This window comes from Siphateles boraxobius, unplaced genomic scaffold (genome assembly GCF_051911475.1).
Source record: "Siphateles boraxobius isolate OS27281-9 unplaced genomic scaffold, OSU_SipBor_1 25, whole genome shotgun sequence".
Taxonomy (NCBI): Eukaryota; Metazoa; Chordata; class Actinopteri; order Cypriniformes; family Leuciscidae; genus Siphateles; species Siphateles boraxobius.
Window position 1 is genome coordinate 13,259,785 of NW_027508866.1, and position 14,186 is coordinate 13,273,970.

The 14,186-nt window shown below is 38.7% G+C and overlaps 1 protein-coding gene across 1 annotated transcript in view; it reads right to left on the reverse strand.

Annotated features, from left to right (window-relative positions):
* Positions 1-14,186, reverse strand: part of gbe1a (glucan (1,4-alpha-), branching enzyme 1a) — a 159,126-nt gene that overhangs the window by 121,248 nt on the left and 23,692 nt on the right. Inside the window, exon 3 of the mRNA XM_077242774.1 lies at positions 2,740-2,855. Coding sequence (XP_077098889.1) covers positions 2,740-2,855 — 116 coding nt within the window. The remainder of the gene's footprint in view (positions 1-2,739; positions 2,856-14,186) is intronic.

A 14,186-nucleotide genomic window follows, 5' to 3' on the forward strand; every position in this document is an offset into this window, starting at 1 on the left:
ACAACACAGGGAACTGAAATATTCATGCTTGAATAAATGAGATTCGGTCTTGTTGGTGCCGGCGAAAAAAAAAAAGCTGAGTTGATTTTAACTAACGCTTACAACAGGTTTCAAATTCATTTGGCACGCAGCAGAAAGGCTGTGTGTGGGAAATGCATTAGGCAACATTGATTAAGGGGACGATGAAAGGGAATCTCATGAAACATTGAGAGTGCATGCTTGAATCTGGAACGTGTGCATGATGTGTGTAAAATAGCACTGGGAAACCCTGGCCTCTCTTTTACCAAATGCTTAGAGTTTCACACTAAATCAGGTCTACTGATAAAACACTTGTGCACTGATTGTCATTGAAATGCTAAAATTAATTAATGAGTAATATCAGTCTTTTTTCGTATTTTGAATTCTATAAATGAGGTTGAAGGCTGAATAATTATCTATACTGATGAGCCAAAACATTATGCCCGGTCACAGGTGGTTATTGCATAATTAAAAGAATAAAAAACATTTCTTAAAGTCCCCATGTAGTCAATCATTTGATCCCTTATCACTCATCTTTGATCACCAAAATTACATATTTAATAAAAATAATTACATATTTAATATTTAAATACAATTTTCATGTCTTAAAATAGGTTGAATGAACTCTACACCCTTGCCTCATTTAGTTTACGTGGTTCTATGAATATGCAAATTAGCCCTGCCTCTACTCACTCACGCCAGCTCAGAGATCCACTCATTGACGATCATGCGTTGACGTGATTGGTTAGAAGGTAGTTTGTGACACCAGAAACACCAACGATTTCAAACAGCATTTTTGAGACTGTCTTTGGTTTACTGCAGTTTTAAAGGACAATTTCGTCTAAAAATGAACCTAGGGCTAAATAACACATGGGTACCGAGTCAACCATTCTCTGGGATGTGTTTTCATGATAATCGAATATACCCAGTTTTAACGTTAGTTTTAGTTTAACCACAGATTAGCTCATAACGCTAGTGTATGGGGCATCGAATAAGTAAAAATAAAAATCACTAGATAATACCACTAACAAGGCTCACTAATGTAGCACGGTGTTCGTGGTTCGACTGGTCGAGACTGTTTTCCAAAGATGGCTTCTGCTTGTATACGTGAAGTGTACTGTCTTTATAAAGTACCTTCTTATTAAAGGTGCTCTAAGCGATGTCGGGTGACATCACTTCTTGTTGACGTTTAAAGAATTGTCAAACAAAACGAAGGCTAGCTAGACCCTCTCTCCTCCTTATCTGCGCACTAACCCCCCAAACCCCACCCCCAAACCCTTCTTATCGGTTATTGGCTGGAACAGTTTGTTATGTTTCGTGGTGCGGGTAAGCCCAGTTTGTTTTTGTTGCCGTTTGTGGAGCCTGGGGTGTCTGCAGAGACCGCGTTTTTTTACAGTGTGTTCAGGGGACAGGCAGCTAGCGGATAGTGAGGAGATGTTTGTTGTATGTAACAAAAAATGTTTTGACCAAAAAAACGCTTGACATGGCTTTGAACACCTTTAAACTGTCTGTACACTTACAAAGTTCTCAATGCTTTGGTTTGCAGGTAGAGACCCTAATTATGCTACCGTCTTAGTTTGGGGCTATTTTGAGCCTTGTTAGTGGTATTATCTAGCGATTTTTATTTTTACTTATTCGATGACCCATACAATAGCGTTATAAGCTAATCTGTGGATAAAATAAAACTGACGTTAAAACTGGGTACATTCGATTATCATGAAAACGCATCCCAGAGAACGGTCGACTCGGTACCTATGTGTTATTTAGCCCTAGGCTCAATAGGTTGGACGAAATTGTCCTTTAAAGAGAAAATACTCAGCAATGGTGTTGACTGGTAACTTTTGAATTTACACATGGTTTGCCTTAAAGCATATTAAAAACATCACATAGAGATATAAGCAATATTAAAAACTTGATTTTCACCACAGGTGATGATGGAAATCCAAATGTAAAAATGAATTTAAAAAATAAATATCAAAGATTAACCATATCACATATCATACAATAACAGATATGGTACTGTTACAGTACAGTATATTGTGCATCCCTAACGAGACTTACTAATGTTGTAGCTATGAAAACAACTGTCTTCAAAACACACCCAGGTACAAACGACTAGAAGTGAAAAATGAACTGTAGTTGATCTGAGCTCAGCTGAAGCACAACTAATGTGATCGGATCAACCTCCGGTGTCCGGCAGAGTCATGGTGCTTCAAAACCCATAACGTGGCACTGCGGCAAACTGTGCTGGACATGTGTACCCCGCCAACTTTGGCAAGTGGGAACTTGTTGGGCACTCAATGTCCCCATCTGCTACCTCTTCCCATCAACCCCAGATTAACCCTGAGAGCCAAGTCAAGCAGCTTTGCCCCACAAATGCCACCCGAACCTGCCAATGACCATCTACAAGAATACAAAGAGCCAAGATCCTTGCTTTAGCAGAGCGGCTAATCCTTGCTTTAGCAGAGCGGCTAACAGCTCCTAATCGGGCTGAAGAGACACACAGCCTCTCACTAATCCTAATGTTACCTCACAAGATGCACAACTGTAGCCCACAGAATATATTTTAGATTCTAGAATTTGACCCTCCAGCATCTGACCATCACAACTTTTCAAATCACACGAGATGCACCTTAGATGTTCATGTAGATATAAATTGTTTCATATAATACAATTATAACAAGCAGGATGTAATATAACATGAAGTGATGTGTTTGGTACCTTGAGTTTGGTCAGGTGCTTGATGGCAGGAGATTTGTCCACTTTCGGAGAGAGGTATAGTTCCCATTTGCCAAACTCTTTCTGCGTGAAAGGGTGAGAATCTTTTTCCCAGGAGTCTGAAGGAAAACATATTTACACAGGGCTCTTGTTAAGTGCCTTCTTTTGTAGAATCCTTTCATACAGGTGTTATAAAGAGCTCTTGATATGGTTGACTAGTCCACCTTTACTCTGTTCTTGAAATCCATAGCTCCTCAAAGTGATTATTGGCCTTTTTGTGATTGGTCTTACATGTTTCTTTATTGATACAAACTTTACCAGGAAGTATCTGGACAAGTAACTTGAACTTGGACTCTTAGATATTGTGCACTTTTCTTAATTTTTGCATTTTCAGTAACCTTAACCCTATATTGCTAAAAATATTAGTAATATAGCTAGCCTACTATACTGCAATGAAATATTAGCTAAGAATTGCAATTTCAAAACACTGCTTCATGAAGCTTCGAAGCCTTTACGAATCTTTTGTTCCGAATAAATGGTTCGGAGCGTGTATCAAACTTCCAGAGTCACATGATTTCAGTAAACAAGGCTTCATTACATCATAACTGTTTCGAAACACTTCGAAATTTTAATGGTTCACCGCTGTTTGCGATGATCTCTGTCAACCCATGAATCATGAGGAGTCACTGAGAACCAATGAACAAGTGTCTGTGGGTTTTACCTGATCTCTGATCAGTTTTATACATTTGTAGACATTTTAATTAGACATTAGCATAATTAAAATGAGGTAGTTAATAGTCTTATTGGCCTGTTTAGCTGAGCCATTCATAGGACAAACAAAACAAACCCTGACAATTGATAAAAGAACAAGTTTACACAAGATAATCTTATTAGATGATTAGATAATTGCATTTGAAAGATTTTACTTTGAGTAAAAAAATCGCAATAGATTGTAAAAGGTGTTTTTATGCATGTTTGGCCTGGGTTTTTGTTGCATTTACACTGTTCTGACCACTATGGATCACCGTGGAGATGGGTGTCGGATTGTTTCGAAGCCTCGGCACAATATGGCACATTTGATTCAACTGTTTCAGTGTTTCACGAAGCCTCGATCTGCCCACCACTAATATTAGCTTGGAATTGCTAAAAAGGCAAACCTTGACCTCGTGAGGAACACCACTCCAAACAGGGGAATCCATTTCAAATTGAATATATCACATGATTGAAATGTCACATGATACAGCCAAGACTTACAAAATAGTAGTCAAATAAAAGTTCAGACAGCGCCTGCACTTGTACAAAGGAAATATTAAATATTACAATTGTTCACAGACATGTGAATGTTGTCATGTAATATGTACAAGTTTTTGAGTTTATTGATGAATTTGGAACCGCATACTAGCTAGCAAACTACTCTTACTACTTTTACCATAGCTTTCTATAGTAAAAGTAGTATAATAGTATGCAATTCGGCATCTGTGTTTGGTCCATGTCCATCTAAGTAAGGCCACCAGTTACCAAAATGTTTGCTGGCTTTTCTTCTTTTTTTTCTTCTTCAAATTTAGCAAATGCTAGTCCAAACTAAATACTTGTGTTAATAGCATATTATACAATCAACGTAAGAATACATTTTCAGTGCTTTCACTGATTATTACATTTCAATGCAGGATTACAGATTCAGTGAAAACTGGCTAAGAATCTGGAGGCACAGTATATTTACATGCCCTTTAAAAGCAACTCCATTCATCCATGGCTTCAACAGCTGAAATGTGGAGGCAGAGACTAGTGAAAATGCAGAGCGCTGTACAGCAGCTGACTTTACCATCTCCTTCAGACTGTTCATTCAGTTTCTGGGAAAAAAGCCACACAAGACTGTGTGACCCCTCTCAAAGCACAGAAAAGAGACACTGATTTGTTGTGGATAATTTCTGTCGTTCTGCCCTGTACGCCTCTGTGTATCTCTTTTCACATTACATACTCTAATGGAGAGCAGAAAGAGAATATAAATAAATATATCAATAAAGGATCAGCGCCAGTGCAATATGCCTACCCACCTGCAGCCCCCCGACGCAGATCAAGACCGGCTAGCTCCCCCAGACCCAAATTTCTCTCTCTTTTTTCTTTCAAACCCCGCATTCCCACTGTGAAATTGAAACCATATAATATGAGCCATGTCAAAACGCAATCTCATGCCAAATTGGAAGTTGGGATTTCCTATGACACCGCCTCTGGGTCTCAGAGAGAGATAATTACAAAAAGGCAGAGGGATAAATAGAAAAGGGAAGGATGTGATAAAGGTGGGGGATGGTCAGGGAGGAAAGGGGCCGCTGGTCATACGGTTATAAGTAGTGTCACAGAGAGAGGGTAGACAACATTTTGCTGCGATCTAGAATTGTAGTAAACAACTTCTTTCCCCAGAGGGAACGATGTGACCTTTTCACCCGACTGTATGGATTCACTAACTCCAAGAAAGGTGTGTATGTATCCATAACACTCACACACACACACACTTCATGTACTCACTGATGGAGTACATCTGAACTATGCGTTTGCATTTTAAAGCAGTTCTCTTAGTTTACATATGTATTTACTGGCAAAAAGTACCATGATATGTGTACCACATTGTACTATTATATTATAATGTATTATTCATAATCATACTATCCCATGGTTTTATTTGAAGTACCACGGTAAGTGTCATCTAAGCACACACACACACACACACACACACGCACGCACGCACGCACACACATAAAATGGTTCATCCACAGACTTTTTTTAAGGAAAGAGTGTGTAAATATGAATATGTTATATATATATATATATATATATATATATATATATATATATATATATATGTATATATATATATATATATATATATATATATATATATATGTATATATGTATATATATATGTATATATGTGTATATATATATATATATATATATATATATATATATATATATATATACAGTATATATATATATATATATATATATATATATATATATATATATATATATATATATTCTTGCAACTGCGAAACATAATTGAGGAAACAATACAGGGAAATAAAGCTGCAAGATCTAAAGCTGCATTTATGATATATAAAGTCCTAATTATGACAAATAAAAATCAACAGATAAAGTCGCAGTTGTAAAGAAAAAAAGTTGTGACCGTGATGTAAAGCCACATTTATGATAAATTATTAAAATATACATTTTTAATTATTGTACAAAATACAACCACAATTTTGAGATCTAAAGCCACAACTGTAAAATAAAATTTGAAATTTAAAATAGAATAAAACAAAGCTGAATTTATACAAAATAAAGTGGAATTATCAGAAGAATGAGATAAATTCAGTTATGAGAAATAAAATCTGATTTGTGAGATAAAGTCAGAATTAAGTAGTATGACCAATAAGTTGCCGCCTGTTCTAGCAAAACATTACAAGCAGAAGACAATAATCCTCCGCCCAGGCGAGCAACCACCAAGAAAAGGTGCTAACACCAATTCTCGCCCAGGACAACTGGAAGCTGCTAGGGACTGGAAGATGCTGGCTGATCTTGATCAACGGCTTATTTTTCCACCTGAGATTGCCACCACTAACCTACGACCAGATATTGTTTTGTGGTCTGGATCAGCACGCATTGTGCAACTGATAGAGTTAGCAGTGCCATGGGAGGATGCGGTAGATGAGGCATATGAGAGGAAGAAACTGCGGTATGCTCATCTGGCCACTGAAGCAGAACAGCGAGGATGGAGAGTCCAGGTTTATCCAGTGGAAGTGGGTTGTCGAGGTTTTGTGGCACACTCTACAACCCAGTTCCTCAGAGACGTCGGATTCAGTGGTCAAGAGTTGCGTCGCACTGTAAAGAACTTATCTGAAGCAGCAGAAAGGAGCAGCAACTGGCTGTGGTTGAGACGGAAAGATTCTAGCTGGCTGAGTACAGGCCGCCATGCTACGGTTTCGTAGAATTCTTGAAAACTTGAAGGGTGTTGGTTTATTTGTATAGGTTGTATAGTATTTACAGTCATTACGTTCCTGTGTATATTGCGTGAATGACGGGATGTTGGGCAGATATTGTGTTTTGCGGTAGGTGGTATGCCATACGGAACCGTTGCCACTGAAACTGCATATTAACGCACCAGTGGGGCTCGACAGCCTTAGTCAAACGGGTTGGCGCGTATGGTTGGTTGCGGAGAGATTGTGAGATTGTGGTTAGGTCTCAGCAGCACTGTTGGTTTATTTGTAGAGGTTGTATAGTATTTACAGTCATTACGTTCCTGTGTATATTGCGTGAATGACGGGATGTTGGGCAGATATTGTGTTTTGCGGTAGGTGGTATGCCATACGGAACCGTTGCCACTGAAACTGCATATTAACGCACCAGTGGGGCTCGACAGCCTTAGTCAAACGGGTTGGCGCGTATGGTTGGTTGCGGAGAGATTGTGAGATTGTGGTTAGGTCTCAGCAGCACTGTTGGTTTATTTGTAGAGGTTGTATAGTATTTACAGTCATTACGTTCCTCTGTATATTGCGTGAATGACGGGTGGTTGGGCAGATATTGTGATTTGCGGTAGGTGGTATGCCATACGGAACCGTTGCCACTGAAACTGCATATTAACGCACCAGTGGGGCTCGACAGCCTTAGTCAAACGGGTTGGCGCGTATGGTTGGGTTGCGGAGAGATTGTGAGATTGTGGTTAGGTCTCAGCAGCACTGTTGGTTTATTTGTAGAGGTTGTATAGTATTTACAGTCATTACGTTCCTGTGTATATTGCGTGAATGACGGGTGGTTGGGCAGATATTGTGTTTTGTGGTAGGTGGTATGCCATACGGAACCGTTGCCACTGAAACTGCATATTAACGCACCAGTGGGGCTCGACAGCCTTAGTCAAACGGGTTGGCGTGTATGGTTGGGTTGCGGAGAGATTGTGGTTAGGTCTCAGCAGCAAGAGGGAAGTAGAGGTAAGCTGGGCTGAGTTGAGTGGGGGACGGAGGGGGGTGACTCTGGGACGCCAGAGTCACTGTCGAGCCCTCTTGAGGTGTCGTGGGCTAGTCGACGAAACACTGAGGACGGAAGGTGCCCACTTGAAGACCCTAGAGATGTTCCCTACTCCGCTCAATCCAGAGGGTTGTTATGGGGGGACCGCACTGTGGTTGCAGCCGTTGTGTCAATAGTGCAAATACACTATTAACACCAGACAGAAGGAGATTCACGTCACCAGATGGAAAGAAGTGTAAATGGATGGAGAAGCATAGGTTACTGTAAAGCTACGTCTTAGTTGGTGCTTATCTTGGCGAAAGCCGAGTACAAATCAACATGAAGTTTTAACATCTACTCTCGTGTAATGGAAATCACACTTTATTTCGGCAGTCCATTTTAGACATTCTAACTGTAAGTAAATTTGCAACTACGTCAATTATCATTAATTTGCAAGTGTTTGCAGATATTACGCAGACAGTCTAATGAGAGTCAGTTGACATGTAGTTGCAAAGTTACTTATATCTAAATAAAGTGTTACCCAGAATAATCTTTTTTTTTAATTGTTATATTTCAGTGATGGAATCCAGCATTCATGCTCAGCTCACTGCAAATAAATATGACCATAACCAAAAGTAGTTGAAACATAATACATGGTCAATTCTCATTAACCATCTACACAGTCCTTTCTAAATTAAAACGGAAAAATATCTCAATCACAAAGTCCTTGTCTGACCAAAGGACGGCTGAACTATTGATTAGGTGCTAAAATGAGTCAATAACACAAGCTTAATGAGGAAGCTGCTGAGATACAAAGACAACACTATGAAAAGAACCATGAACCAGCTAATCATTCACTCCTTATCATCAATTATCATTTTAAAAGGTGCTTCAGGCTTTGAATCAATTTTCTCTTCAAGGCAATGTAAGCAGTGTATTAAGAGAAGGCTTTGAGGGAGGATCTCCGTCAATATGCATCATGTCTTCCAGCTATAATCGATAATTGCTGAAACGCCATAAGTGGAGCTCCAGGAATAAGCTTCATGTTTGTGAGCACATGCACATGAAGTATAGATATGTGAAGCAAAATCAAGTATAGAACCAAGAGTTGGGAGTTTTTAAAGGTCATACTCTAAGGACACGGTTTCCCCTTAACAGCCCGCGGATCACAACACAACTCTCAATTAGAAGAAGTCTGAAGCTGGCCAGAGGCAATAAGACATCTGCTGCATTTTTCTAGTTGCACTCTCATTCCCTGAGGACTTCCGATTAAGCACAGAGACGAGCAGTTTTGGGAGAGAAGAGTAAAAAGAGGGCATTGGGACGTGGCCCACTGGTGTTTGGACTATTGAGAGTCAGATCAAACACTGAGTAGGATAGTTAGCAATCACTAAGCAGATAGACACCATTTTAACTATTTTGTGTTGTAAATCCTTTACCTAATTTGGCCTTCCCAGTCAAAAATTATTGGCCTTTTATATTGCTTGAAAATCTCTCATTATGCTATATTATCAACAAATATTGGATTCAATCTTTTTGCCAACTTGATTTATTTTAATTAACACAGGTTTTGCATTTATTTTTGGAAGGGATTGATCATTGGCCTAATTGATCTGAGCTTATGCACTTCATTGTTTCAGTGAAAAGATGTTACTCCAATAAGGTGCATTAACTCAAATCTTTGTAGATGAAAAGATTGATTGACGAATGATTCATTCAGACTGGTTGTGTGAATCACTTGTGACAAGCATACCAATATGCAAGTGATTATTCAGCTAGTCAGTTAGCTGAACTTAAAAAATAGTTTGATTTGTGAATTCGGACCAGTTTTGTCCACCAAGTATAACAAACTGAAATAATTTCAAAGTCCCTGGAAAGGCAATTTTAAATATAAATTCTAAACACATTATAAATGTTAGAAATGTATTGCTAAAACATATTACAAAGACGTTGAACTGTGAAGTTCTGCATTGTGGAGTTAGACCGTTTAACAGTTTTTCACCATTACTATTTTCCGGATTTTTTGGGCAGGTCTAAAACGGGGCTCGATGATGCACTGGAGCCCCTGAGCTCCTGGACAGGCCCCTACTTGATGACGCACTGGATCGAGCCACAGTCACAGAGGCTGGCCACTCCCCTAACAATAATTAGAATTAGAGCACATTCACATCAGTTTGCTGCTCAATCGCAAGTTACTGTCAGTATTATTAGTTACTAAAGCCTACAGTTTGCTAGCTAGCTATGCGTTCGTCCCGGAAATGCGTATTACCTGGATGCGATCATGTAAAAAACAGATCGGTGTCCTTATTTACATTTCCGAAAAACGATCACATCAAGAAGAGGTGGATTCATTTTTTAAAGAGCCACTTTGATGGAGAGCTGAGGATCACCGCAAACACCTGCCTCTGTAGTGATCATTTTAAACGGGATAGTTTTATAAACTTTCGTCGGAGACAAGTGGGATTCACTGATAATCCGCTGTTACAGGTGAATGGGGCCGAAACAACTATCTCCCGCCTCGGCCTTCATCCTCCTGTCACGCCAACAACTGGTGAGTGCTTCCCGCGAGTGGGCGTGGTTTCAGCGCAGCCAGCGGACACGCCCCCAGTGTTTGAGAGCAGAGACTACTGCTCATGTTTTCAAGATTTTGATAGCTTATTTTATGTACTTGCCTGCTTTTTTTATCATTCAAATTTGGTTGGGTGGCTAATAACACATTTTTCTGTGGTGTGACAAACTCAGAACACATAATTCATTTTGACTTTACAGAAACTTTAAGTCATTATCTATAAATCTATCAGTGAGTTGAACTTGAGTTGAATCAGTCCACTTAGTGAATGAGTCCATCAGACTGGTTTTGTGATTTAGATGTTGCAGACAGCCATTATTAAATTAAATTATTATTATATAAAGTCATTATTCACTCTGTTAGTTAAACTTGTAAAAGTTGTACAAGTTGCGAGTCATTCAGGCCGTTTTGTGAAACAGATCAACCAATTCAATGATTGTATCAAACATCGCTGCTTCCTTCATCAACATGCATGATTTTTATTTTTATTTTAATTGGGTTTGGAACAAAATGTGGGTGAATAAATACAATATATACAATACAAATATGTGTCATTCTGTTTTATGTGTGTGAGCAGATGCAATGAAAGCTTTATTTTTTATGAAAGACATTGTCACACCTTTCTGTCAGCCAAAGGTGAGAAGGTCAGAGGGAAGGACCAGACAGGAGAGCAGACACAGAGCAGCTTTCAAACAGGAACTTTAAGATCTCTTCCTGACAACATGAACTGACACAAAGTGGTCCCTTTCCTATTGGCCAACTCTTCTCAGGGACTACAGGCTGACTCCACTGACAGAATATGTGATCCGTGAGCTCAGAACAGGTATCAGATGTTCCCTCTCCTGCATTTGACAGCTAAGAGCTTCACTCTGAGATACAAGGACAGCATCGGGTCAAAACAGACGGAGGCTTAGCGGGAAGAAAAAAAAGAATAAAAAACAACTTCAACTCAAAGTTTCTAACAACAACTACCTTCTCAGAGGTAGAAACTGAGCTCTGAGGCAGAGCACGAAGGATTCGTTGAGAAGCTTCACTTGTGAGAAAACAGAGACACAAGTGCAAGGTGAAGGAAACACAAACGATAAAGAAAGGCGCTCTCAGCAAAAGAAGGAGAATAAAATATTAAATGGTGAAAAGCGAGATTCCCTCCAAAATACTAGCAGTGCTCCCAAAGCGTAGGATTTATGTTGTGTGTTTGCGGTTTGTAGAAGCCGAGCCAAATAGGAGTTATTACCGAACACTAAAAACTAAATCCAAAAGCATTTAATTTATAAAAGGTACTTTCATAAAACTCATACAGTGGTTAAAAAACAAACTGAAACAATGAACTACAACAATAAATACAAGGGCGTAGGTTTAGGGGGGGACGCTGGGTACTAGTCCCAATCAGTATTTTGAGATGACAAATTTGTCCCCACCAATATTTAGCAAGCTCCTTTGAACTGGTAGTTTGATATTTGCGCTGCTATTTGGATCGATTCCAACGGCCAGGACGACAACAGTACAAGATACGCCGTAATTTGATTGGCGGCGGGTTATCTGACGGGCAGGCTACACGCGCGGGCCGGGACTACTTTTTGTGCTTGCACTCACTGGCAGCGAGCGGGTGGTGTGTGCGTGTGTGCGCGCGTGACGACGCCGATGGTAAGTTACCAGGGTTGTCTCTGCCTGCCATATACAAAGGCCAGAGTAAAACATTTTAATATTCCGTTTTTTGCCCCTTTTTGTACTTTGTAGATCAGTTATGTCACCCAAGAAGAAGAAAGGGGACATACGAAGCTTTTTCATAAAGCAGAGTGTAAGTAGGCAAAAATAACTAGCCACACAAATAACTAGCAGTAGCAGTGACTGACCAGGCTTTCAAATGCAGATTCTACTGTGGAAAATAGTATTAACTAGTGATCCTGGTTACCCAGGATATTGTTACAGTTAAACCTAGCTTCTGCAATCTTTCAAGATTAGGAGCATTAATTAGGGGTGTGCAGCACGGATAGACTCATAGAAGTCGTGCTATCATGATAGAATGCTACGTTAGCAAGTCACTGAATGTTAATTAGCCTACCTCAACTTAGAATCTTGCAGTCATAAACAATGGATCATCTGAGACATTTTTCGTTTCTACATTCTGTTTATGTAATGTATTTGTGAGTGTAGCCTCCTTGCTAGAGACATGTGCTGGAAAAACATGTTGGCAATGTTAAAAAGGCGAAAGTTAACACTGTTGGTTATTCAAATATAATGAATCATTACTTGATTGATAATATCCAAATGGATGGATGTCCCCACCAAAGCTGAGACCAAACCTACGCCCATGAATAAATATAATCAAAGAATCTGACGAAACACAAAAGACTCAAACAAAACTTAACTAAAACTGAAGTAAAATAACAATAGAGGAATCCTAATCATTAAGTAAATTGCATGGCTTGACCTGAAATGTGTCCAGAAAAATAGGATTTACCTTTAACTATGAAAAGAATCCCTACATTTGTACATTTGAAAATAGTATTACCCACAACAACAACAATAACAAAATGAAATAGTGGTATAATACCACAAAATCTACAATCTAATTCAACTACTAACTGCATTCCTCTTTGTTAAACTTAATCTTTCTCCTTCAATCTATTCACTGATGTTTTTATCATATAATTTTTTTGTCCCTCTTCCTACACATTCTGCCATTCCTTCTCTCTGACCATTATTCAAGTAGCACTGAAGCAGAAAGCTTTGAACATAATACATCAGAGTTTCTTCATGCATGTTTCATGCCTAATGCACATATGACCAACCATCTGGATATGAAGATGGGAAAGACTCTAAGAGGGAAATTCACTAAATGATTTGTGCCCACAGTATTGTTTATGTCAGTGGTTTTCAATCCTGGTCCCTAGGGACCAACAACCACTCTGCACATTTTGTATGTTTCTCTTATCTGACACATTCAGTTCAGTTCATAGAGCTCTCACCTATGAGCTGATGATCTAAATCAGGTGTGTTAAATAAATTGGTGGGTCCCTGGGACCAGGATTGAGAAAACCACTGGTTTATGTACACATGCTGTCTGCTTATCCAACAATGAGCCTCATTTACGCGTTAGCTCTGAAAAGAATGACAATGATGTCTAAGAATACACAATATATTAGTACCATACTGGTTACTGGCCAATATTAGAGAACTTTTTAATAATATTGGTCAAATACGATATACCATTCAAAAGTTTGGGGTCAGTAAGATATATTTTTTAAAATAAATAAATACATTTATTTAGCAAGGCTGCATCAAATTGATCAAAAGTGACAGTAAAATACATTTCTAATGTTACAAAAGGCTTATATTCCAAAGAATCCAGAAAAAAAGTATCACAGTTTCCATAAAAATATTAAGCATCAACACTGATAATGATAAGAAACGTTTCTTGAGCATCAAAACAACATATAGGAATGATTTCTGAAGGATCATGTGACACTGAAGACTGGATTAATGCTGAAAATTTAGTTTTGCCATCCCAGGAAAAAATTACATTTTAAAATATAATAAATTAGAAGACGGTTATTTTCAATTGAAATAATGTTTCACAATATTCCTGTTTTTACTGTATCTTTTATCAAATAAATGCAGCTTTCATGAGCATAAGGGACTTCCTTCAAAAACATTACAAAATCTTACTGGCCTCAATTTAACATAAAATTAGCTTCTGAGTGTCCTCGTGAACCTTTCATTGGCAAAGTTAACAAAGAATTATGCATAGTTTGTGTACGATAGAGGACTTTCTTTTCTTTGTGTAAATGAAGCTTGGATGAAGTTTGTCAAATTGGTCAATCAATCGATCTCAGACACGCTATCCCACCAGGACATCAGTTACATTTTCAGACACAATGCTGAC